Source organism: Scylla paramamosain, chromosome 15 (genome assembly GCF_035594125.1).
Source record: "Scylla paramamosain isolate STU-SP2022 chromosome 15, ASM3559412v1, whole genome shotgun sequence".
In the NCBI taxonomy this organism is placed as follows: Eukaryota; Metazoa; Arthropoda; class Malacostraca; order Decapoda; family Portunidae; genus Scylla; species Scylla paramamosain.
In genome coordinates this window covers 7,221,012-7,248,511 of record NC_087165.1, presented here as the reverse complement: position 1 = coordinate 7,248,511, position 27,500 = coordinate 7,221,012, and the positions used below count along the sequence as shown (strand labels likewise).

At 44.9% G+C, this 27,500-nt stretch overlaps 2 protein-coding genes across 3 annotated transcripts in view; both read right to left on the bottom strand.

Moving 5' to 3' along the window:
* Positions 1–14,381, bottom strand: part of LOC135107351 (uncharacterized) — a 79,005-nt gene extending 64,624 nt beyond the window's left edge. The window contains exons 1-2 of one of the 2 annotated variants that reach the window (XM_064017084.1): positions 14,286–14,381; positions 9,857–10,740 (exon numbers count right to left, since the gene is read on the bottom strand). In XM_064017084.1, coding sequence (XP_063873154.1) covers positions 9,857–10,419 — 563 coding nt within the window. In that variant the 5' untranslated portion in view covers positions 10,420–10,740; positions 14,286–14,381. The other variant, XM_064017083.1, reaches the window with a different exon arrangement.
* Positions 14,309–20,282, bottom strand: LOC135107231 (nuclear pore complex-interacting protein family member B11-like). Its single transcript, XM_064016891.1, has 3 exons — positions 20,263–20,282; positions 19,666–20,101; positions 14,309–14,350 (listed from the first exon to the last, which is right to left on the bottom strand). The coding sequence occupies exons 1-3, from the start codon at positions 20,280–20,282 to the stop codon at positions 14,309–14,311; spliced, it is 498 nt and encodes a 165-aa protein (XP_063872961.1).
* Between the last annotated feature and the right edge of the window lie 7,218 nt (positions 20,283–27,500).

Below are 27,500 nucleotides of genomic sequence, written 5' to 3'. Positions count from 1 at the left end.
TTTTGACGGGTTGTAATGGCGGTTTTCAAGAGAATTTTTACGGTACTAGCGGTTTTCAAGAGAATTTTTATGCTTCTGAAAATAGTTTAACAAGGGTTCTATATCACGTTGGGAAAAAAAAAATAGGCTGTAATGGAAGATAGTGATTTTCAAGTGTTTTCGTGATTCCTGAGAGTGTAACAAGGATTCTACATCAACAATATAAAAAAAAAATATTACACAATATTTTTAAGGACGTCATACTGAGAGACCAAAACATTTTAGAATACAAGGGATGATAGGTGGATATACAGTAGGTATTTATTATGCAAACACTGCTACGTCTACGCTGGTAACTTCTTGTAGCTTCCCTTATTTTGTTTTGCTCATTATGTTCTTGTATAATAATCTAATACGCAAACCAGAAGATCTACGAGCGTATCAATGAGGATTTTAACCCTTTCACGGTGATATCCAAGAGTTCACAGCATTAAGGCCACAAAACAAGATGTTAATAAGCATCTACTGGAAACAAAAGAGGGACTGAAGGAACATACCACAGTCCAGCCAGTATTGTAGTGTTTTGAGGTGGATGCAAAGAAGAAGAAGAAAAAAAAAAGAAATATCTGTGTGGTTTGTGATTAAAGGAATTAATATGTGCTTAATAATAGTCAGATGGTTAATACGACAGTGATGATATTGTTCGCATTCACTGCCCTTGGGGTTTGAATCACTCTGGACACAGTTATTAAAGCAGTAAATAGATTGGTGTGATTGATGGCATCACAAAGGATCAGTGACGGGAGGGAATGAGGGGAGTGGCGTCTGTTTGTACTCTCACTCATTTTAGCTTGGTCTGCATCATAGTCACTCCTATGCAAACAGTTCACAGCACCTCATAGCGGCCAACCCACGCATTACTCCTCGACTACACCACCGCACCACGTCCCCTTTCAGCCTCACCACTACAACACATCTCCACATATCCCCTTTCACCTCTATCTCTACCCTACCTCACCAGTTCAGCCCAGGTAGGTAAGGGGAAGTGAGATGAAGAATGTATGAAAAGCGATATCCTCTTCTACTCTCTGGGTCTTCTGATTGTCATGCTGGCAGCCACGTGACTCCGCTAACTCCTAACCCTCGCCATCTAACTGATAGAAGGGGCGTGGCTGCTGGAATGGGGTCAGAATGGGTAGGCCTGTCACCTGACCAAGATACATTACCTACACTGAAGGAAGCCGGATGGGGCGTGGCGCAGGATATGACTTACTGTAAGATCAGTGGAATAGGGTGTAGGAAGTGGAATGTGCGAAAGGGAAGGATTTGTGTGTGTGTGTGTGTGTGTGTGTGTGTGTGTGTGTGTGTGTGTGTGTGTGTGTGTGTGTGTGTGTGTGTGTGTGTGTGAGAGAGAGAGAGAGAGAGAGAGAGAGAGAGAGAGAGAGAGAGAGAGAGAGAGAGAGAGAGAGAGAGAGAGAGAGAGAGAGAGAGAGAGAGAGAGAGAGAGAGAGAGAGAGAGAGAGAGAGAGAGAGAAAGGCTTTACGAGTGGTGGGTGGTGCTGGGATGTGAAATGGAAGGAAAATAACCGAATGAATGAATGAATAAATGACGCATTAATGAAGGAATAAATGTAGATGGAAAAAAACGGAAAAAAAAATATTGGAAGGAAGGTAAAGAAATAATTCAGGAAAGAAGAGAGGAAAAAGAAAGAATAAAAGAGGAGAGGAAGGAAGTGAAAGGTAGTGTGAGAAAGAAAAGACTAAAAGGAGAAAGAAGGAAAGAGGCAGGAGGGCAATTTGACAAAAGCGAAACACTAACATTTGAACTAAACTTCCTCACTGTCTTATCAGCATGTCCAAGTGAGTGAGTGAGGAGAACGAGTGAGGGGAAGAGCACGGGAATGGGAAGAGCGAGAGGAGAGGAATGAAAGAGTGGGTGAGTAAATGAGTGAAGGAATTAAGAAAGAGGTTAATTTATTAGCTGAATACGCCAAAAGAACAGAATAACATGATGGCGTAAGCATATGAAAATGGTTAAAGGCAAGATAAAGTAACATAAAACACGATGATAAAAGCAAAAAGCGAGGAGACAGAAGAGGAGATAACGAGGAAGCAGAGAAGAATGCTGCGCAGAAGTATTAAGTAAAAGCAGAAGTAGAGAAAGCCTCCCTGATCTCGTGTCTGGCGGAGTCTGTGGCCACAAGGTCGTATCAGTGAGCGGTGATACCCTTCCCGGCCCTCATATCCAGTGTGCCTGTCCCCGTCTTTCATCCAGAAGGTTACCACTATTTCTCAGCCTCCCACTCCGTTTCCCGCAAACTTCTCACGATTTTTCTTTCCAATCCACATGCCCACCCTTTTCTCTCCCGCTTGAAAACCTCTCTCTCCTCTCCTTCCTCTCCAGTACCTTCAAAGATCGTCTCTCCGTCAACTCCTTTTCTTCTCAATTTCCTTTGCCGTCTTCACCCTCCCGTTCCTCCTTTCTTTCCGAGAGAAATGCAAGGTGTGGAACGTTGTGCGAGACTTCGATCCCTTGCCCCCTGCCATCCTTTCCCTCCTTGCCGGCCTTATCCCCTCCACTGCCACTAACACTCAAGGATTAGGTGTGTGTGTGTGTGTGTGTGTGTGTGTGTGTGTGTGTGTGTGTGTGTGTGTGTGTGTGTGTGTGTGTGTGTGTGTGTGTGTGTGTGTGTGTGTGTGTGTGATCCAGTCACATGCTGGCCGCGTGATCGCATGCTATATCATTCCAAAGAGAGCTTAGCGCCCATAAGTCTGATCTACGGGTGTAACATCGAGCCCCTTCACATACCACACGCACATTCCTCTTGGTCAAGGCCAGTACCTGCTCTCTGGTCCCTGTGAATCTTAGCAACCAGAGAGAACCGTGAACTATAGCTTATTAAATGACTGACAAGAACGTTACCACTGAGTTTGCGAGCAGCGTGTGTGTGTGTGTGTGTGTGTGTGTGTGTGTGTGTGTGTGTGTGTGTGTGTGTGTGTGTGTGTGTGTGTGTGTGTGTGTGTGTGTGTGTGTTATCGTAACGTACAGTAACGTTAGGCATTTTCACAGCAATTGTTTCTTCTATTTGGGGTTAGATGGTTGTTCTCTTCTAGTCTTGGAGGCTTAGATGGTCGGTATTTCCCTGTGGTGTAGTAAGGATCTCTTGTGTGACGCTTTTGTAGACTTGTGTTCGAACCTCCCCGATGCAACTGCTGCTATAGACATGAGTGATGGGAAGCACGTGGGTGTTCATCAGCCTGTCCGCGATAGCTTGAAAAATGGTTATCTTCCGACTGGACTCATTCGAACTCGGATCGTGGAGATCGCTACGTCCTAGCGTTAACAACTCGGCTACCGCTTTCCTGTGTGTGTGTGTGTTTGTGTGTGTGTGTGTGTGTGTGTGTGTGTGTGTGTGTGTGTGTGTGTGTGTGTGTGTGTGTGTGTGTGTGTGTCAGTTATAGCCTTTCAACCCAGCGCTTATCGGCACGAACACATGTTTACATGGATTTTATCGTCCTGCGACACCCCACAGCCGACCCCGCTGCCCTGAGTGCGCGGCCACATCTGGTGCAGTCATGATTTATCAAACGACGCGCCGGCAGCAATCAGGAGCCACACGGCCGTCATATTTTAACCCAAAGGCTGCGCGGGAATCGAGTCACCGTTTACACGGTGAATAGTCTGCGAGCTGGGCCATTCGGCCGCCACATTTTTCCCTCCTGATGTGTCTGTCACGACCCTAATCTCCTGACTCGTTGGCGCCGCATAATGTGCCCAGCCTCACACAACCCATTGCGCGGTGGCAGTTTGAGAGGAAAAAAAGATAACGAACATGCTCAGGTGTCCCCGGCAGTGTCAAGTTCCTGCCATGCATTACGTCTGGCTGATGCACCGCCGGATTATTTTAAGCCGCGTCTTGTAGTTCCCCGCCATTAGGGTGATGCTGCGCCCTGGGTCAGGTCGTGTCGCTGATGAGTTACACTGTGCTCCGCCGCGCTCAACAAGTAACGAGGCTCGCCGTGTGCTGTCGCGTTATGAAATCCGACTGTTCTTTAGCACCCCATTAGGAGGAGCGCCCACCTGCCTTCATTATCCAGGCAGGTGTTCGGGTCTTGTTCCGCCGCGGCCGGGAGGAGGCGGGGGGGAGGGGAGGAGGGGGGGCACAGGTAAGCTCGCCAGGTGTGTAAGTTGTCCAATTAAGAAGACGTGTGACGATGGCTAGTATCAGGCGGCATCTCCCTTAATGCAAACTCGTCCCTATAACCTTAACTCCGCCCGCCATCTTAGGTAAACGAGAAGATTTCGAGTATTATCACATTTCTTCCAGTATTCCTCCCATCCTCCTTGTCTCCCGTCTTCTCATATTCCCTCCTCCTTCTTCTCCTTTCGGTCACGACATGGTAGCACCAGCAGCACCAGAACTCGTGCCAAATACGAATGAAAAATCCGGAAAATGGCGTCGTTATCGAAGACGTTACGGTACGGAAGATTCGTGAAGCAGCTCAGATTGAACCAAAACCAAACCTTCTTGCGCCGAACCACCAACTCTTTGTCTGTCTGTGTGTGTGTGTGTGTGTGTGTGTGTGTGTGTAAGACATTCGAGGTAATCCAAGTCTCCCCACTTTAGAGGACCTTCATTCGAAATTTACATGACGCTAAGTTGCTCACGGGGCTGGGTACGGGCGGAATTAACAATGTCGGCCCGGAGCGAGGAGAGACGAGCCCCCGGGGACACAAGGGAGGGACCACAAGCGGAGGCGGCGGCGGTAGTACAGTTACGGTCACGGAGAGGGGGAGAGAACTGGTGTTGGTGGGATTGTGTGGAGAGGAGAGGAGAGGAAAAGAAAGGAAGGATGAAAATAAAATATAGATTAAAATTATAAAAATTAAGAATTAGAATATACTATATATGGAAGAAAATAGCATACAGTAGATGGATAAAACAGAAGAAGAAGGAGGACCAGGAGGAGGAGGAGGAGGAGGAGGAGGAGGAGGAGGAGGAGGAGGAGGAGGAGACGATGACGGAGACAGCGACGACGAAGAAAAGAAAAGAAAAGTAGATAATGAGGAGGAAGAAAAAGAGGAGGGAGACGAGGAGGAGGAGGAGGAGGAGGAGGAGGAGGAGGAGGAGGAGGAGGAGGAGGAGGAGGAGGAGGAAACAAGAACACTAAAAAAAACATAAATCCAGACAGCTCCCAGAGGAGACATTAGAATCATCTCATCGCTTTGGGGGCAATCGTGCATAAATCTCTCCCAGTACTGAGCACACTCCTGGCTCACTCTGCTTACACACACATACACCTCCCCACTCTCCTCCAAGCTTCCGTGACATCACTCTCCTGCTGGTCCTTTCTCTACTACTACTGCCTCTGCCGGGTCCTGGGTTGTGTTAAGTGGCTGTATATAAGCTCATACTGCACTTTACTTCATCTAGAGCACGTAAGGCATCTCTCTGCTCGGCAAGGTACGTACGTGTATAGTGTACAGTTGTGGTTCAGAAGAGTTACTTCCTGCATTCACTTCCACTGTGTTTTTTGGGTTTTCCTACCGTCTCAAGTCCTGTGATCTGTTGACAGACTCTCTTTAAGGATATAAAACTTAGATATTTACATTAGAGGAATTAACATTGAAAGAACATGAAACACGGTGGGAAAGAGTTAAAATTATTATTCCTTATGGTTCTGACTGTAACTTATAATGTGTTCAGTGAGCTTTGGCTGTATCTGCCCTTAAGGACATTTTTCCTCTAACTCCTTTAAAGAACATGAAGTTGGTAGATTTTTACATCAGAGGAATAATAACTGAAAGAAAACATAAAACATAAAGAGAGAGTGCACAAGTTTGTTCGATTTATGACTCTTCTAGTGTATCTTATAGTGATGTAGTCATCTTCTGCCTCATCTATCCTGCTGGACATTTTCCTCTCTAACATTGTAACACACTCGTATTCCCATCAAGATATTTTTTTTTTTTAACTTTCGGAATTTTTGGTAGAATTTATCTTTAAGGAAATCCGGAAAGAAACTATTGCTGTTGATGCTTTAAGTAAAATTTGGTTAGGTTAGATTAGGTTGGTTACGTTGGGTCGGGTTAGGTTAGGTTAAATTACGTTAGATCTAGATTAGTTTAGGTTGGTTGATTAATACAGAAAGAGAGAAGGTTGAAAAGATTGAAATGGAAACTGATATAGAAAAAGGGGAAAGCTGAAATTTCTGAAAGGAACAATGTCGTTGATGCTTCAGGTAAGATTACGTTATGTTGGGTAATATGAGAGAGGAGAAGGCTGAAGTATCTGAAGGGGAAATGTTGAGGAAGGATAGAATGTTCAGGAGAGAAATGTCTGCAGGGGTGAGGCAAGGTACAACACGGAACTCCTCAGGTTGCCCACACTCTCTATTACAGCGTCCGTGTTTGTTTTCCTAATGATATTCTTGTCCGCCTCGGTCGTGTGGGTTGAGAGTAATTCCAGCGACGTGTTTCTCCACCCGCTTGTCAGGCGTCCATTCACTGGGGATTTAATCATCTCACGTGTGTGTGCATGTGTGTGTGTGTGTGTGTGTGTGTGTGTGTGTGCGTGTGTGTGTGTGTGTGTGTGTGTGTGTGTGTGTGTGTGTGTGTGTGTGTGTGTGTGTGTGTTTTAATACAATGTCTCACTCCTTTCTCTCACTTTGCCATCTATTTTCTATTCCTCCTCCTCCTCCTCCTTCTTTTTCCTTCTTTTCTTAATCTTTCTTTCTCTTTTCCTCAACTCTCATTCTCATTAGTCTCCTTATCTGACTTCTCCTTTCTCCTTTTGTTTATTGTATTCTTTCTCTCTTCTATTTTCTTCAATTTTCATGCTAATTATCTTCCTCCTTCTCTTTTCTTTTTCTTTGTTTTCTTTCCTTTCCTATTCATCTTTTTCTTCTGTTGTCATGCTAATTATTCTCCTCCTACTCTTCATCTTCCTTTTTTTTTCTTCTATCTATTCATATTCCTCTTTTCTTCTATCATCATGGTAATCATCTTCCTTATCTGCTTTTCTTCCTTCTGTTCCTCCTTGTATTCATCTTCCTCCCTTTCTTCTATTCTCACCCTCATTAACTTCCTTAACCGTCCTCCTCTTCCTACCATTCTCCTTTTTCTCCTATCCCTCACTTTTCGTTTTCCTGCCCTTATTATCCTCCATATTCTACCCTTTCATCCCGGACCCCTTTCCTCCATACTTTTCTTCTCAAATAAACAGCTGAATAGGCCACACAGTTTTGTTTGCCTAAATCCCCTTCACGTCATTAGCTTCTCCCTCTCCGTAACTAAACACAGCACCAAAGGAAGGCTTATCTGATAGCTCTCCATACAAGTTCCTTTGCCTATCTTTTCAACGGCCTCCATATCACGTCTTTTGATCACCGCGCACACACGCGCTCGAGAGACGTGACATAGGCTGGTGTGATGTGTGATGTTTCATGTCTTAGGCTCGTGTTCTAAAACGCTTCTTTCTCTCATGAGGATTATTTTAGAGGGTACAGAGATAAATAGCCGCATTCTCATTGGTGTTTTTCTCTCCAGTGATGCAGAATTTTTGTTAAACTATCACTACAATCATAAAAACATCCTTGAAAACCACCATGATTGTCAGTACAACTTGCTAAAAATAGCTGAGAAGAGACGACGAAGCGTTTGAGAATATGGACCTTACGTAGGTTTTTGCCTAGAAGGAACAGTTATACAATGTGGAGAGTGTGTGTGTGAATTCCTCTCTCTCTCCCTCCGTGTGAGTCACCATTAGGTAACTCTGGCCTTATCAGCTCACGTTTTCTCTTTAACCCTTCCTTCCTTCCTTCCCTCCCTCCGTCCCTCGCTACCGCCACTGTGCTGCATCATATATTCTTTTCAGTTGCTGTCATCACGGACACTTCAACTGAGCCTCTCCAGCGCACGTCACCTCCCTGGAGTCCTCGCCGCAATGGACTTCCTATTCAGCCGCGGCGCAAGAGGTGCATACAAGCCAGTCCATAACAAGGCCACTATCTTTAGCCAGTGTAACCTCTGAAAATAGAAGGAAAAAGCCACATGTTCTTTAATTCTCTCCGTAACAGTAGTCGCTTTCAAGGTGGAGTGTGTACTTTAGGTAGCTTTTTCCCCGCTGTCTGGGAGTATCCTGGAGGGAGTGAAGCTTTCTCGTTTTACTCAGGAGGGAGGAGGAGGAGGAGCAGGAGTCGACCCTCGTATAAATAAACACACACACGGAGGCCAGAAAGGAACGATGCATCAACTTTAAATGTTTCATCCCTCTAGCTGTTATTCCTTTCACAATATACTTGGTGCTCCTCCTCCTCCTTCTCCTCCTCTCCTTCCTCTCCTTCATTCTACCTCCTTCTACCCACTTTCTTTTCCTATCTTCCTCCACGTCAGCATGGTCCACCTCCATCCTCTCCGTCCCTCTCTGCATAAATATGTCACGCCGGACCACATTCTCAGAGGTGCCAAAAAATCGCCACCACCAAACCATCTTTATATATTCATTGAAATTCTGGCATCTCTTCCTATAAACTTGAGGGAAGGACGACACCAAGGAAGCAGCAGGACACGCAGCAGAGGACGAGCAGAAGGAGAGAAAATGAAAAGCAGAAAGCGTCGGTGTGTAGGAGGCGGAGTAAAATAATGAAGGATTTAAAACGCACAAGAAGAGAGAGAGAAAAATACATGAGTACCAAGAAAGAAGGAGGAAGAGAAAAAAATAACAGTGAAAATATTAAAGCTAATTAGCATGAGCAAACACAGGAGAGGACGAGTCAATGTTTGAAGTATGAAAGGGAGAGAGGAAGGAGGAGAAGGAGGAGGAGAGCAGGAGGACGGAAGGAAGGAAGGGCAGGAGGAGGGAGAGACAGAGGACGAATATATATATATATATATATATATATATATATATATATATATATATATATATATATATATATATATATATATATATATATATATATATATATAGAGAGAGAGAGAGAGAGAGAGAGAGAGAGAGAGAGAGAGAGAGAGAGAGAGAGAGAGAGAGAGAGAGAGAGAGAGAGAGAGAGAGAGAGAGAGAGAGAGAGAGAGAGAGAGAGAGAGAGAGAGAGAGAGAGAGAGAGAGAGTAAAGGAAAGGCAGAAAATTAACAAACACCCTGGCAGTTTACTCGCGGCGTCCTTAGCATCACGTGTGCCTTGGCCTTCCTGGAACCTCATATTCCCAGTTCATCATCACGGGATATTAAGTACGCAGTTCGTCGTGCGTTATCGAAGTCCCGCCCCGCTCGCCCCTCCATTACCGCCCTCGGAAAACAAATGCTCCCCGTCCTCGGCCTCGCTACTTCATCAATCTTACCTTCGTTTCGTCACCCCCTCTCTCTCTCCCCCTCTCACTCGTTTCCCCCACACTCTCCTTCCTCTCATTTTTCCCCCTGGCTTCCCCTCTCTCTCCCCCTCTTCCGAGTTCCAGCTGCCGCATCGAGATACATTCAAACCCAAAGCACGTCCCTCGTCGCCTCGCCGCCTCCTCCTCCCGCCGTCACAGTCTAGCCTGGAACAAAACTTGACGGTAAGGCGCCGACGGGAGTCTCGACTAAATGGCGGAGTGAAGGCGAGGTAGTGGTGGTGGTGCTGGTGATGAACTCAACTTAATCCTCACATAAATTTGGTCAGCTACAGCAAACAGGGGGACTAAAAACACTGTATACAGATTAAGTGATGATGCAACATTACTGAGCGTGTAAAAAAAAAAAAAAAAGATTGATAAAAGGAGATCCGTGGTCTATATTTAGAGGATCATAGAGCATCGCTGTCACGGGAAGAATATCGACTCTGGCCTTGACACTGAGAGACCACGTGCATCTCAGTGCGGTCAGGGGACGTGTACTCACCTTCTGATGCGCGGGGGTGGCGGTAGTGGTGGGGCTGGCTGGGAGGGCACGAAAGATCCTTCCAACACCTGGTCCTTCAAACTCAGCCAATCGCCGATAGGAACACGATGCATGGTTAGGGAGTCCTTCGCTTTCCGCAACTCACTTCTCAGAGTTCTGGACGCACTCATGATTTCTTCCTCCAGATTCGAGCCCTTTAGCCAGTCAGGTTTCCACTGGACCGATTTCACCCATTCTAGCGACTTTTGGGTGTGGGTCTTCCAGTCAGGCCACGGCAGAGATTTTTGACTCAGCTGGGGCCACGACAAGCGGATCCTGGAGGGTCTTGACACCTGGTGCCCGAAATGGAGGCCTTGGGATATTCTTTCCAAGTCCTGCGAGACATTTGTCTCCTCATAGCGTCGCCGAACGGTCTGGCACACTATGGGATGATTTTTCTCGTGTGCATTTAGGTTTTTAGCTCCTCCGTTGTTATTGTTGTGAGTTGCGGTTGGGATGTGCTCCTGTGCCTGGCTGGTTCTAGTCTGTATGTACAGAGAGGCTGTCACTTCGTGGGCTATCATGCCTCCTCCTCCTTCTCCTCTCCCTCCTTCCCTCTGGCCTTGTTTCTACCCTCCCGTACACTCTCTCTCGCCCTCACTTTCTCTTATTTCTTGGGTTTTTCTCAGATAGGATTGTTCAGTGTTGTGATTGTATTCCTCTGGGTATCTGCGCATCACATCTTCTATTCTCAGTCTTTACAAACTCTTTTTCATCACTAATTTTCACACTGAAAATTTTCCAGAAGTAAAAAAAAATCACGTAAAAAGAGACGTGTGTTTTAGTGTTTGTGTTTATTTATATATTCGTTCTTCACACTCGATATTTATTTTTGTTCTGCATTCCTGAAATAAAACTTCAAAGATTGTTTATTGGAAAAACGTGAGCAGCCTTACTGTTCTCGTGGGGTAATTATTCCTAGAAAACTTTGGAAGCAGGCAAGGGAAAGTGGCGGGAAGGCAAGAAGCTGTGACGCAGCATTATCGTCTCTCACATCACTCTTCTAATCATCCGAAAACATTATAAAACTGACTGAGGATTGAGAAAAAATGTAAATCACTTCTTGTAACCATGTTTATGTCCCGTCAGGATAAAGTGTGTGGGGATGCATACTGTGTTTGTAGTATGCTGGTAGCGGTGGTGGTGGTGGTGGTGGTGGTGATAAGAGTGGGAGTGGTGGTGGTGGTAAGAGTGGGAGTGATGGTGGTGTTGGTGGTGGTGGTTGTGGTAGTGGTGATACTGATACACTTCAAGAGCATACGAGATTTTTTTTTTTTGATACGTACCCATAGTAAACCCAACTACGACTGAGTCACTCTACATTTCGTAAGTTCCGAGAAACACAAGCTCAATATCAGTAAATGAGCAGCGCCTTAATAATGTCGTCGAAAGCAGAACTTATGAAAGCAGGTTGATGGCATAGAAAACTCGTATGTACAGAAAAAAAAAAAAAAAAATAGACGACAGGGTCGGTCCTTCAACCAACAACATCCTCGGCGACAGCCTGGCGCCCGCCACCGCCACGGCGTCCCGACACGCCGCTGGAATTCCCCCTCTGGGCATGACACACTTAAGCGCAAGGTCCAAAGAAAATGACTTTCCTTGCATGAAAACTTGTTTTCGACCTGCTCGATTCTAGGAAAATATTATAGACATGACGACTGACGAGAGTATTTTTTATTTGTGTGTGTGTGTGTGTGTGTGTGTGTGTGTGTGTGTGTGTGTGTGTGTGTGTGTGTGTGTGTGTGTGAGAGAGAGAGAGAGAGAGAGAGAGAGAGAGAGAGAGAGAGAGAGAGAGAGAGAGAGAGAGAGAGAGAGAGAGAGAGAGAGAGAGAGAGATGCTTTGTTTGATGCGAATAGTTTTTCTTGGTTTCATTTTGGAGGTGAATTCCCCATTGTCCCATTCAGGCTTCTCTCTCTCTCTCTCTCTCTCTCTCTCTCTCTCTCTCTCTCTCTCTCTCTCTCTCTCTCTCTCTCTCTCTCTCTCTCTCTCTCTCTCTCTCCGCAAACTGGCAGGGTTAGGAGACCCGGGGGGGGGGGGTAGGAGATAAAAGCAACGATCAATGCTGCAGACGATCGGGATAATTAATGCATACAATGAAGGGAGCAGTGCATACGTGAGTGTGTGTGTGTGTGTGTGTGTGTGTGTGTGTGTGTGTGTGGCATCGATTCTGTCATCTGTCTTGTCCCAGTCGCGTCTGGTGTACGTGTCCAATACATGTATTTGCGTGCCTGTGTGGCTGGCTTGTGTGTGTGTGTGTGTACATTCAAATAAGCTGTGTGTTTGATTGCGTGCATTCCCTGTGATGCTGTTAAGTCTGTTCCCAATAATTGTTGGTAATAAAGGCAAATACTTTAATTCCAACTATTGCAATCCAGTGATGTGTGTGTGTGTGTGTGTGTGTGTGTGTGTGTGTGTGTGTGTGTGTGTGTGTGTGTGTGTGTGTGTGTGTTAACTTCCAGCTCTATCTCCTCGGGCCATCGCAGCAAGTGACCTTGAAAACTGATGCAGCGAGTCTGTGGTGGTGGTGGTGGTGGTGGTGATGAGTGTCTTGGTATTTCCTTGTGTTTTCTTTGGTAGGCTCTGGAGCTCCCTGCCTGCTTCTGTATTTCCACCTTCCTATGACTTGAATTCCTTCACGATTGAGGTTTCAAGACACTTATCCTTCAATTTTTGACTACCGCTTCGGACTCTGTTCGGGGACCGGCATCTCAGTGAGGTTTTTTTTAATGTATTTTTGTTGCCCTTGGCCGGTGTCCCTCCTACATACAAAAAAAAAAAAAAATGAGCGCATGAAATCAATAAAGCGATGCCCCTAAGGTTCTGAATTTTCGTTTTATTAGTAGAGTAAATTATATACGTTAAATACTACGTTTTATGTTTCTGTTAGTCAACCCTATACTTCTCAGAGACAGATTTTTGGAGTTAAAGGGTGGGAATGGAGAGTGATGTATGCATGCATGCATGCATGTGTGTGTGTGTGTGTGTGTGTGTGTGTGTGTAACCCTTTTATACTATGTGTGGAGACAATGCCATGTGTGTGTAGGTGCTTGTCTACAATTTAGTAAGAAGTAGGTTATGTGTCGGGCCGGTGGCTGTGGAGCGTCAAGGCAATGAGTGAAGAGAGGAGAGACCTTCGGCGGCCAGACAACAGGGCGGCAGGGAGGGTGTGTGGGCAGCAGCAAGACGGGAGCCGCTCCTCCATCCCCTCTCTGCTAAAAACTCCGGCCGTCGAATTATCTTTAAAATCTAATGCTGCCCACCACACTGCTTCCTGGTGCGGCTGTCAATAGTTATCAGGGGGTTGGGAGTAATGAGGTGTTTTCCACACTGCCACACTGCCATTAATAATTATACATGTGTGACAGACTACACGACCCGTCATTTAGAATAACAGATACACTGCTATATTTTTTGTTTCCATTCAGTATCGTTGTTTGGTGTTAAGCCTTATGGTTCTATTCTTTGTGGGATACTTGTGCTAATACGTAATGTTATGCTATGTAATGATGTTTGTTCTTACATCGCCTATATATTTCAAGCCCTTAATTTGAACCTTTTAAAGTGTACTTGCTTAAATGAATCAAACAGGATCTTGCATGCATCTATTGTACTGTTATGTAAACCTGTATTATTTCGCTTAATAACTACCTAATTCCTCCAACCAAGCAGTATGTCCAGTTAGCTCCAGTTTGATTAGTAGGATCAAGTTGAGTATAGAGATAAGGATATGTATATCTGGTGAGACTATTGTGATGTGTCCCAGGCGGGCGAGGCGGACAGGGCGGCTCGGTGATTGATCTCATGGCGCCTCAACACTGGGTCACGAGGAGCGTGACGTTGGAGGGGCGGAGAGGCACTCTGGACAGTAACGTCTAAGGAAGGGCAATTTTTCTAGACAGATTACATTCTCCTTCTTTAAAAGTGGCCCTAACACGTTTCCCGGAGTAAAAAATAAAAATAAAAATCTTTATAAAACAGATGAACACTGCTGTGTGTGTGTGTGTGTGTGTGTGTGTGTGTGTGTGAAGAGGGGTGATAGGGTAGGATTTCCCTCGATACATTCCGCACAAATACATTCACAGACACGAACACTTATTACCCACAATTTTTCTTTTCACTTGCGTCACTTGTGCAAACACGGGTCGATGCTAACACACACACAGACACACACGTACATACACACATACAAACACACACACATAGGTAGCACTTCAGTTTCTTTCCCATCGCAACATTTCACTTTCCATCGCAGTGTGACCAGGATCAGAGTTCCAAAGACTACCAATAAGTTCAGTGCAATGATGACACTCGGCGCTTCACAAACACACTGCGTACTCGACTGCCGCGCAAACACCACTAGCGGGGAGCCCACAAGTGAGGACCTACTCGCGACTCTCCTTGACGGTGGCCTACTGCTGCCAGTCAGCCGCCAGTGACGAGGACTCGGCAACCTGGGACCGGAGGAGGGGGAAAGGGGTTAAAGAGACACAGGAGGCCGGCAAGGGAGGGGAGGGAGTTACGAGAGACTGGGAGGGGGGGGGAGGAGAGGGAAAGAGGAGAAGTGCGAGGGGCGGGGCAGCACATGACACAGACTTTTTCTGTTCTGTTCTCGAATGGATGTAGCAGTAATGGAGCGGCAAAGTCTGCTGCTCTGCCTGCCTTCCGCGCCGCTGCCCTTGCACAGTGGCTGCTTTGGACTCGCCTTTTGCCAAATATTAGAAAGTGAAGTCGCCTAGTGCCCTAGGCAGTGTGACTTAATACCGCGCCGGCAACTCGTAGTGTGTGTGTCTGGCCGCCTCGAGGCTCGGTGGGACCAGTGGCCAGGCGAACACCACTCCGGCACGCCCCCCTCGCTGCTTACCAGGCCCTAAGGCCCTACGTAATTATGGAACGAGAGAGTGAGAGAGAGAGAGAGAGAGAGAGAGAGAGAGAGAGAGAGAGAGAGAGAGAGAGAGAGAGAGAGAGAGAGACTAAATACCCATGAGAACACACAATACATGCCAGCCACATGACGTCAGTCCAGCGCCATGCGGACGCGGCTCAGGAGACAGTGAGTCGGGATGAATGCTGCAGCCTGGACTGACTGATTGACCGGCGCGACGTGACCCGTGACTCACGAATGGGGCGAGGCAAGCAGAGGAACACCAATACCGAAATATCTGGCAACTCGCACGTTCCTGTGTAGCTTACCCTTTGAAGGCCTCGGCCAAGCTTGCTTACGTAAATACTGTACGAGGCGCCGACCACACACACACACACACACAGACACACACACACATAACACTAGTCATCCAACATTTGTGATTATACTCGCATCTACTAATAAAACAAAAGACTACCACTTCTATCTGAGAAAGACTAAGCAACACAACATACTTTTCTAAGGGATCCCTATGGAGTTTATAATAAGGCTCCGCGGGCGTCGTGTCCCCCGCGAACAACAACTTAGGGCCCCCTGCTCCGGACAGGAGTGAATCTTCCAGGCCTTCCTCAACACTCCCTCCCTTAACCCTCCTACCCCTTACTTGGGTTACTGGACTCCTCCCCAGCCCCTTTCACTCCCTAATAAGGCTTTGGCAGAAGCTCCCGCTGCTCTTCTCCCCTTTCTCCGGCCGGTCTTGTGTGACATTGTAATTCTTCCTATGAACCCTGTGCACCTCCCCCTTCAAAGATATTGTTTCTCCCACCGTGGCTCTCTCTCTCTCTCTCTCTCTCTCTCTCTCTCTCTCTCTCTCTCTCTCTCTCTCTCTCTCTCTCTTTTTCTGATGGTTAATGTATGTGACCATACATGACAAGGTTCGTTGTAGTAGTAGTAGTAGTAGTAGTGGTAGTAGTCGTAGAAGACGTACTAGAAACAGTGGTAAGAACGTAAGAACATAAGAACACAAAATAAGGGATGCTACAAGAAGCCGTCAGGTCTATACGTGGCTGTCACTAGTAGTTGTACGTAGTAGTTTTTGTTGATGCTGCTATTTCTTATCGTTATTGCTGTTGTATGGTAGCAGCAATAAAGTAATACCATTAGCAGAAAGAGGGGAGTCAGTAGGGGTGGTGGTGGTCGAGGTAGTGGTGGTGGAAGTGATGGCGGTGGTAGGAGTGGTGGCGTGGGTGTCCTGGCGAGACGTGGAGGCCAGACTGGACGAGGGGAGGCTGGCTGCTAGTGGCACGTAAAGCGAGGATGGGAGAGACTGATGACTGGATGACACATGAAAAGGCTGGGAAAATACGAGACGCAGAGAGAAAAGTAGGCAAATAAACAGTGGACTAAAGAACAAAGGCAGAAAGAGAGACTAGTAAATAAGGCTGATGAAAGATAAAGGAAGAAAAGCTGATGAATAAATAAGGGTAATGGAAGACAATGACAGGAAGACAGACAAAAAGAAAATATAGACGGGTGAATTAAAAGAAAAAAAGAGAAATTGTTTTTAAAACTAATAACGACAGACAGATGGAAGATAAGACATCCAGATGGATCCAGAAATAGACAGTCAAAGAAAACTCGAACAATCATTTAAAAAAGAAAAGGAAAACAAAGCAATTTCGAAAACAACTTTAAATAACTGGCAAGACAGAATGAAACTTCGACGTGAAAACAATTAGTTATCGAACATGCAGGAAAACACTGAAAGTTGAAAAATAAAAAAAAATAGAAGAAAACTACAGCTGTGAGTAACAAAAGCGAATATGAAAATATAAAAAAGTCAGATAATCTTCACTGAAAAAAAAAAAAAAATACACAATACAATGAAATACAAATGCCGACCAAGAGAGGTAAATTAATCTGAATAAATATAGAGAGAACAGAGATAGTAAATAATCCAAAGAGAAAGACAGAAAAAAAAAAAAAGATAACCAACATATGCGTACCAGGACACAATAAAAAGAAGCGGACAAACACATGAACAAAAACCAAAGAAACATACGACATGAATAAAAAAAAAAAAAAACGGCAGAAAACAATGAAAAGGACAAACACACGAAAAAAAAAAAAACAGATAAAACACAAAATACGAATATTAAAACAATACACGCATAATCAAGTACACAATTTAAATACCACCAAAGAAAAAGGTATTACCACACGAACGGAAGCACATGCATATCAACAGAAAACGACACGAACAAAAAAACTGTACACATACTCAAGCAGACACATTTAGAAACATATTCTGAAACACTTCTTCGTTGCACCTCCAATACTTTCAAAAAGACACTGATTGAAATTGCTCGGGCTTTTAAAGGTGTTTTTACGGTTTTAGTGATAGATTAACAAGGTTTCTATATCATTAACCGGAGAAATACTCTTGAGAACCCGTCAAATCATGCCTGTGACTTTTGAAAATAGTCTTAGAGAGAGAGAGAGAGAGAGAGAGAGAGAGAGAGAGAGAGAGAGAGAGAGAGAGAGAGAGAGAAAGCAAGGCGTTTCTGAATACGGGTGTAGATACAAAAAAAAAAAAAGCGTCACTACACACAAGGAAAAAAATCACAAGCACATCAGAAGAAAAGGACAAACAACCATATAAATAAGAGCACAGGGTCAAGTAGGGCAGGCCTGGGTGAGACCAAATCGATAAGGGACGAGGAAGGGAGGAGCGCATTCAGGGGATCGAGTCAGGACTGTCACGTGTTCCGCCACTCACCTGTCTGGTCGAGGAGGAAGAGGAGAAGGAGGAGGAGGAGGAGGAGGAGGAGGAGGAGGAGGGGAAGGAGGATAGAGTGACGAGAGAGAGAGAGAGAGAGAGAGAGAGAGAGAGAGAGAGAGAGAGAGAGAGAGAGAGAGAGAGAGAGAGAGAGAGAGAGAGAGAGAGAGAGAGAGAGAGAGAGAGAGAGAGAGAGAGAATGTGTATTAAGTTAGGAGGAAGATCAAGGAAGGGAGTAGGAAAGGAAGGAAAAAAAATGAAGAAAGGGGAATAAGGCAAAAGTGAGAAAGGAAAAAAAGTCATGGGAAAGAAAAGATAGGGAGGAGGTAAAGCAATGGGTAGAAAAGGAAAGATAAAGCGGAAAATAATTCAGTAGGAATGGGAGAAATAATGAGAAAGAGGAAGAAATGACTGGGAATTAATGGAGGTAGACGGGTTTAAAGAATAAAGAAAGAAAGCAAGAGCAAGAAAAAGGAAAGGAGAGAAAGGAATGGAGGTAGACGGGAAGAATTGAGAAAAGGAAGAACAGAAAGAGTAGGGAAAGGAAAAGGGAAAAGGAAAGGAAAGGAAAGGAAAAAGAGGCTAGCGAAGGGAAGGGAAAAGAGATAGAGAGGATGAGAACCTCGCCGAGACTCCCAAATGTCACGGCAGTGGTGGGCGAAACATTTATATTTTTAATGCTTTTGGGGAATACGCTCTCCCTTTTTCTCTCTCTCTCTCTCTCTCTCTCTCTCTCTCTCTCTCTCTCTCTGCTACCCACTCTGTTGCGCGGCTGACAGCCACTTGGGGCGAATAGCGGGAGGTTTAGGAAAGCTTGACCTAAACCTTGAATAGACCATGAAAATTGTGTGGTCTGCAGTGCCATTTCTTTCTCTCTCTCTCTCTCTCTCTCTCTCTCTCTCTCTCTCTCTCTCTCTAGCAAAGTCTTAGGTTCTGAGTATAATTGTGATATTTTTATTTATTTATTTATCTATTTATTTTTCTCTCTCTCTCTCTCTCTCTCTCTCTCTCTCTCTCTCTCTCTCTCTCTCTCTCTCTCTCTCTAGCAAAGTCTTAGGTTCTGAGTATAATTGTGATATTTTTATTTATTTATTTATCTATTTATTTCTCTCTCTCTCTCTCTCTCTCTCTCTCTCTCTCTCTCTCTCTCTCTCTCTCTCTCTCTCTCTCTCTCTCTCTCTCTCCTTAACCTTTCCACTCACTACTACATAACATACACACACCATAATCTAAACCATCATAAGACTAAGATTGTGCGTGTGTGACCTTATCCTCCTTTGCGTGTGGAAGGTATTCTCTGTCTTACTCTTTTCTCACTCTCTTCAAAGACGCGCAGGTGGTGTCTCTAAGGTAATGAGGAGCTTGTCACGACTCTTCAGGTGATCCCTTAGTCCCTCTCACCTCGAGGCTTACCGAGCGGGGACGAGAGGAGCTGAAGAGCGCTAGATGGGGGGCGGAAGGCGTTGATGGGGAGCAGGACGAGAGGCCAGCGTGATGCGTTGGGGTGAGAAAACTAAAGAGGACGGTGAGGTACGGTGGGTCAGATATGAACGCATGGTGGGGTCAGAGGAACTCGTGGGGATGCATAGGGGTAAGAAAGGAGAGGTGAGTGAGTAGTGAAGGAATGATGAGGGTGGAAGTTACATTTCATCCTAATGACAGAAAACGTGAGATACGCGGATAATGGAAAAATATTTATTACCGCTCGCACACACACACACACACACACACACACACACACACACACACACACACACACACACACACACACACGACAAGCTTTCACGTTTATATATATATATATATATATATATATATATATATATATATATATATATATATATATATATATAGAGAGAGAGAGAGAGAGAGAGAGAGAGAGAGAGAGAGAGAGAGAGAGAGAGAGAGAGAGAGAGAGAGAGAGAGAGAGAGAGAGAGAGAGAGAGAGAGAGAGAGAGAGAGAGAGAGAGAGAGAGAGAGAGAGAGAGAGAGAGAGAGAGAGAGAGAGAGAGAGAGAGAGAGTAAAATAACAAAATATATAAATGCAGGAAAAATAATAAAATAAGAAAAAAAAATAAAGAGAGAGGAAGGGAGGTGGTGGATGTGGGGAGATGGAGTTGGCGGACGTTGGAAGTGGAAGTGGCGGCTGTTGGGAGGTGGCGGATGTTGGGGAGATGGAGGCGGCGGATGTTGGGAAGTGGCAGATGTTTGGATATGGTGGCTGTTGGGAGGTGCCGGATGTTGGGAGGTGGCGGATGTTGGGAGATGGCGGATGTTCGGAGGTGGCGGATGTTGGGAGATAGCTGGGGATGCTGGGAGATGGAGATGGCGGATGTTGGGTGATAAAGGTGGCGGATGTTGGGAGGTGGGTAATGTTGGATGGTAGCGGAGGATGGGAGGTGGGTAATGCTGGACGGTAGTGGATGTTGGGAGGTGGGGGATGTTGGAAGATGGAGGTAGGTGATGTTGTAAGGTAACGGATGTTGCAAGGTAGCAGATGTTGGAAGGTAGCTGATATTGAGAGGTGGCAGATGTTGGGTGGTGGCAGATGTTGGAGGGTGGCTGTAATGGGAGGTGGTGGATGAGCACCAGTTCAAAAAGTGTTACAAGAGACTGAGTGTCAGCTCAATTATGCTCGAAAGTGTTAACAGTCTTGAGCTGGCGCTAAGGCCTTCCAACAGTTTTAACTTGACGCCCAGTCCATCTTAGCAGTCTTAACATACTTTCTGTAGCGCCACAGCATCCTGACCACCGCCACCCAGCCTTCCCACACAGCAGCCAGCTTGATGAGCGGCCAGGACGTGCCGAGGGACTCCCAGTCACCTCTGTCATTCTATTGCCGTTCCAGCCAGCGAAGCACTTTGGTCAGTTCTGGGAGCATTGGCCAACTGATCGGCACTGCACAGCAGGCACATGTCCCAGCGGCCCTTCGTCTACGAGTCATACAAGTGGAGGATCCCCTTGTCAGCCCCCGTGGCTTCCTACTGCAAGACCACCGTCGCCTGTTGCATGTCAGCGGACAGAGCGCGCACAGTGGAAGTGGCCTGTGCCTGCGCCTTGCTTGCCCGCTGCTGTTGCAGGGCAAGCTCGGCCTACAGCTGCTGCACCTTCGGCTGCAGGAAAACACCCACCTTCTCCCTACCCTGCTTCCTGCACGACAGGCAACATGGTCATGAAAAGTTCCTTAACTTATACTCGCCACAATTATTGTTCTTTTTTAACCCTATCGAGATTGAAAATTGATGTAGTCGAACAAACAGCTTCACTTTTGTAATTGATGAGCTAAGTGAAGAAACATTAAAATTATTTAAGTGACGTTGAGTTTTGCTGTGACTCTGGGGGTCATCGTGGAGCAGGGCTGCCAACATAACAAAGAGGTCTCGCTGGGATTCTTATTCTGAACGGAGACAACACCCAATTTGTATCACTGACCATCATTAAGAAACGCTCAACATCCTTGACCTTTTTCTAATCTCTAATCTTTCTCCTTCTTCTGTCACTATCCCTCTTCTCCGTTAGGCTCCATCAATCATAATTTCATATGCTTGCTTGCTCTATCGCTCCACTTCCTCCTCAGGATTCCCCCAAAGTGGTAGTGCCTCTGCAGTTTTGCCTCTCTGAGTGGTCGGAACTGATAAGGTATTATTCTGATTTTCCTTAAAATTACTATTGCTTTCGTATCGGGGATACATCTTTGTGTGCTGAGCGCATAACAGAGGCGATAGTGTCTAGTATGGAGGCGTACGTAGATGAGTTAAGTAGGATGCATGTGAATGACAAAATGTAAAAGGTGTGGCGATGAGTAGATGTTAGAAAGGAAGGGCGGGGTATGTGTAGTGAAGGGATGAATGGTGCTAAACGTGCAGCGTGGGTGTGGCTTCCTCGCCTGCGTCACGGTCGAGGTCATAGAACTGACAATATATTCTTAGTGACGGGAATGTACCGGTCTGTTTGTGTTTGTGTCTGCCTGTTTGTCTGTCTGTCTGTCTGTCTCGTATGATAACGCCACATGATTTCTTGATTCCGTTACCTTAGAATTAATTACTCAATCAATCATTTTTTTCGTATACGATATCTAACACAAAATTGGAAAATCCTGACTATAACCAACACACATTCCACATAATCACTCATGTCAAACACTTTTTTTTCTCTTTCTCAACACAAATCTTCACGCTCCTATTTCGTTTTCTTTAAGCGGTAAGGTTTTTCATTCACAAAACCTGTCATTTGGCGGATTACACTGTCAGTTAGTGTGTCGGTCATTCAGTCAGTCGGACAAACATAACGTTTGTTTGGCAAACTTTTATTCTTTATTTTTTTCTCGATAGCTTGAATGCTCACTCGTGTGTGTGTGTGTGTGTGTGTGTGTGTGTGTGTGTGTGTGTGTGTGTGTGTGTGTGTGTGTGTGTGTGTGTGTGTGTGCGTGTGTGTGGACGCTCACGCACAAACAGACGCTCACCACATCACGGCCGCGTTGAGACTGAAGGAAGCCAAACGTTTGTACTTGTAAACTCTCTTATAGGGAGGGATGGCAGGAGAGGGATAGGGGGAGAAGGGGGTAAGGGCAAGGTGAAGAAACATGTGTAAGTGGAGAAGAAAGAAACACGAGGGAAAGGAGAGAGAAGCAAAGGAAGAATGTGAGAGGGAATATGAATAACCTGATCGTAAGTAAAATGGAAGTGATAAATTCATGAGTGTAGTAGTAACTGAAAAAAAAAAAAATAAATAAATAAACGGCATACACACACACACACACACACACACACACACACACACACACACACACACACACACACACACACACACACACACACACACACACACGCCTCATCTGTAAGGCTGCAGCACCAGTCGACGTTACGCACGAGGAGGCGGCATCAAGCGGCGAGCGGCGGGATGGCTGGCGTCAAAGTGTTGCCTGTCCAAATAGAAAGCGTCAATTTGGAGCCCGTCACAAAGGCTGGAGTTGGCAGGAGGCGCAGACACGTCATTATCCACGCAATCGACAAAATCATTATTCTTACCTGAAAGTGTGTCTCTAAAAGCCAGATGACGTGCATTGTGATGAGAACTTGCAGTCATGATGCGAGTAAGACCAAAGTGTTGCGCTTTGTTGATGTGCGTATAATGTTGATTAAAAAAAAAAAAAGCGCATTCCTGGTAGTGAAAATAGTTGAATAAATTTTTTTTTTATTTTCACTATCTGAATATCTCTGTAATCATCACTTTCACATCCATTATGCATTCATACGATCATCTCTCATTTCCAAACATGAAGCCTACGTTGCAATGATGGCAATACAACATTGTATTCCGCGGAAACAATGAAGGACTGCGAGTATTACAGTTTCATTTTTTAATAGCAATGGAACAAAAGCTGCAATAATAAAATGAATATGCATAATGATTGACTGATGTTTTTTTATTTATTTATTCCTTATTGTATACAACGATTTGGATGCGGTTCTTTTCCTCTCGCCACACTTGTATTATCGTCCAGTGTTACAAGATGCAGCGCTGGCAACTATTCTCCAGCATACGGCTCCATTACGCGTTCACGAGACACGGTTATTGATGAGACACACACCTTAATCCAACACACCAGACAAGCACAAGTGATAAATAGAACACCAGTAGATTCAGCGCATTATCTCAGAAAGTGTAGCATTGCGAAGCGGGGAGCCGAAAGGTGGAAGTGTGCGAATATGCATGTAGAGTAAGCAGAGCGCGAACCAGTCCAGTCATCCTGTGTGGTCATTCACGTATACGAAATATCCAGCTTCATCCCTCTGAGATACGAGAGGTCACGGATATAAGGCAGCGCTGCTCGAAACACGTGCTATATTGAAAAAAAAAAGCCATAAAAAAATAATTCCGCTATGAAAAGTGTCATTGAAAAATATATACGCAAAATTTTGGACCATGAAAATATATCATAAAATATAATGGCACGTTAAAGCATCATTTACTCTAGACAAGGTTAAGTTAATTTGTCATTTTCTACGCATTTTTCTTTTTTTGTGTCATCCTTTCCTGTGTCTCTCTTTTTTTTTCCCCTACATTCTACGGCAGCACGTGACGCAGCAGTATCTGGCGCCTCAGCATTGGGTGCCTTCGGCCAGCGGTCAGGAACATGATCGCCAGGAGTCGGAAACGAACCTATCCAGTCATCAAGTGTGGTCATTTACGAGTAAGAAATATGCAGCCTCATCCCTCTCGAACTGCGCCGCGTAGAAGTTTTCTGAGATACGAGAGGATCACGGGTGTAAGGCAGCAGTCCTCTCAAAACGCGGTATCTTAAAAAAAATAAAATAAATAAAATAAAATAAATTCCGCTATGACGGTGCTTCGGTGTGCCTGCATATACCGGAGTGCCATTGTTTAGTGAGGGTGTGCGCCTCGTGATGCCTCAGGAAGGATGACGATGGTGGCACAGGGGTAGTAATGGTGGGGTGGTGGTGGCAGCGGCGGCGAGTGAGGCAATGGGTTGTAAGATTAGAGACAACTTCACTTTTCCCTACGCTCCCCCTACAAACACACACACACACACACACACACACACACACACACACACACACACAGCTAGACAGATACTGTAGATGGATATATATATATATATATATATATATATATATATATATATATATATATATATATATATATATATATATATATATATATATATATATATATATATATATATAATATATATATATATATATATATAGCTAGATAGATAGATAGATAAATATATAGATAGATAGACAGGTAGATAATAGATATAGATAGATCGATAGGTAAATAGGTGATTTATTGGCCACAGTGTTAAGTGTTAAAAATAAAATTACAAAACAAACATGATGTATAAAACAGAAATATAGAGAGCGCAAACTAAAATGCATGAAATAAAACCGTACCCCATCACACACACACACACACACACACACACACACACACACACACACACACACACACACACACACACACACACACACACACACACACACACACCGCCCAGTATCCCCACAAGAGACACTCCAACACGTGATCCTCGAATCAATCATTACACTAATCACTAATGAAGCCACTGGAGCCTCGCAGGTGTTTGGAATTAACACCATCAAGGAAAATTACCGAGAACTGAGGTAGTCTTTCCCCGCGTGATCGTAATTCCAGGTAATTACCCGGAATAAACACAATATTTCCTCAGCACGAGGCAGTTCAACTCTAGAGGTCTCAGCAGAAATTGTTGCGGCCGTCAGGAAGTGCGGGTGTTGTGCAAGAAGGGGCTTCTGGGAGGAAAGATGAACCAGCACACGTGAGCAGAGGAAGAAAAAAAGGACACGTCGAGGGTTTCTAAACTTTGGGGACGAAAACACAGGGTTACATCATTGTGTATGGTAAGAGTTGTAGTGATTATATTTGCAGACGTCAGGAAAAAGAGAGAGAGAAAAAAAAAAGGACACGTCGCAGCTGTTAAACTTGGGAGAAGATAACATAATTGTGTATGGTAAGAGTATTAAAGACTACTTGCTACTAGTACAGATTACTTATGTATTCTTTTTTATCTGCTTCACTCTAGCTAAGTCACTGCTTTCTAACGAGTAACGAATTACTATGGAATACAAAGACCCAGAGAGAGAGAGAGAGAGAGAGAGAGTGAGAGAGAGAGAGAGAGAGAGAGAGAGAGAGAGAGAGAGAGAGAGAGAGAGAGAGAGAGAGAGAGAGAGAGAGAGAGAGAGAGAGAGAGAATCCCACTTCAACACTACATCTTTTTAAGCTCTTTCCGAATAAATCCAAAATGAAATCCATAATATCATTACGGCCTATGAACAGATTATCAAGCGCCACATAAAAGACTTAAGTTCTTAATATGAAAAGAAATATTATATTAAATTAGAAGGGACGGGGAGAGAGAGAGAGAGAGAGAGAGAGAGAGAGAGAGAGAGAGAGAGAGAGAGAGAGAGAGAGAGAGAGAGAGAGAGAGAGAGAGAGAGAGAGAGAGAGAGAGACTCACTCAGTTCACTATTTCACCAGCTTTCCCTCGAAACCAAAACACACCTTGATTTCACTTTTACTTCACTTACTTTACCGCCAGAAGAGGAGAGAGAGAGAGAGAGAGAGAGAGAGAGAGAGAGAGAGAGAGAGAGAGAGAGAGAGAGAGAGTAAAGAGGGAAGCCAAGCAGACGCGCCCCTTAACCCTCATGGGGAAGATATGGGCTCTTGTAGGAGGGCGCGGGATCGTGGAGGAGAGATAAAGGCTCGTGAAGGGTGGAATAAGGGCTTGAAGAGACGACCAAAGGGCGTTGTGGGGAGCGAGTGAAGGTGCCGGGCTGGGCAGAAAGAGGTCGAGGTCGCAGGAAGAAGAGAGACAGAGAGACAGAGAAAGAGACGAAGCATAGTAAGGAGAGTAAGACAGTTAAGATTTGTGTTAGACAATTCAAGGTTTAAGAAAGAGAAATGAGATGTGAAGAGAGAGAGAGAGAGAGAGAGAGAGAGAGAGAGAGAGAGAGAGAGAGAGAGAGAGAGAGAGAGAGAGAGAGAGAGAGAGAGAGAGAGAGAGAGAGAGAGAGAGAGAGAGACGTAGTATAGTAACTATAGTATGACTGTAAAGAGTTGTGTGCTTGGCGAGTCGAGATTCAAGAAAGAGAAATGGGATGTGAAGTGCGTGAAAGCTGTTTGTGAGCATTGCCAGATTTTGAAACGTTTTTGTTCTCCCATCAAGATCATTTTCAGAAAGTATAAAGGTGATTACTCGTTTTTTTTTTTTTTTGAGGTTTTCCTTATTGATGGTGAGTGTATGAATCTTTAATATTAAACTCGCACTGGAAGTATGAAAGCACCCAACTAACCCAACTAACTTTCACTACAGTCTGTTAATTATAGGGACCAGAAATGACGAATCACTTAAGAATACGAAGCGAAAAAGTGATGCGTATTTTTAAAACGTGTCAAGAGAGAGAGAGAGAGAGAGAGAGAGAGAGAGAGAGAGAGAGAGAGAGAGAGAGAGAGAGAGAGAGAGAGAGAGAGAGAGAGAGAGAGAGAGAGAGAGAGAAACTAACTCAACCTACGGCTCCCTACATCAAAGAAGGAGACTGAACAAATTAGGCTATTTAGTCCCCTCCCGAGGTGTCTTGATACCAGTCTTTCGAAACAGTTCAAGTCACAGGAAGGAGGTAAAACAGGTTCGGGAGAGAGTTTCAGAGTTTGAGGGAAGTGATGGAAAAGGTCATGAAGGAGAGAAGGTGGGTGAGAAGGTCATAGGAAGGAAAGGAGGGAGGGAACGGAGAGGGGTGATGGAGATGAGGTGAAGAATGGGAGGCACGAGCAGAAAGGAGAGGTAATGAGGGGAAAGTGAGGTGTCCCTACTCTCTCTCATGAAAGCTTCATGAAATGAGTTTAAGATCATCAAATTAGGTTTCCTCTTCCATTTTCCCCATACTCTCTCTTTCTTCTCTCTCTCTCCTCTCTCTCTCTCTCTCTCTCTCTCTCTCTCTCTCTCTCTCTCTCTCTCTCTCTCTCTCTCTCTCTCTCATGGATTATAAGACTAAGAATCTTCTTTCTTTTCTTTTCTGATTTTGTTTTATTTCTTCCATCGTAAGAATTAAAGTTAATTTTGTTGCGAATGATTTTCTATTTTTAGGACGTAAAATCTTTTATGAATTTTATTTGAAAAAAAAGATAGGTGATTGAAGTCTCTCTCTCTCTCTCTCTCTCTCTCTCTCTCTCTCTCTCTCTCTCTCTCTCTCTCTCTCTCTCTCTCTCTCTCTCTCTCTCTCTCTCTGTGTCTGTCTTATATACACATTTAATTTTCTTCCTCATATTCTCTTATCTTTCTCGGGGAGAAAATGGCATTATCATTTTTCCCTCTCCCTCCATTATTGTCTTCCACGTTCACTTCTTCCTTTCCTGCCTCTCGCTCTCCCCCCCTCCCTCCCTCCCTCCCTCCCTCCCTCCC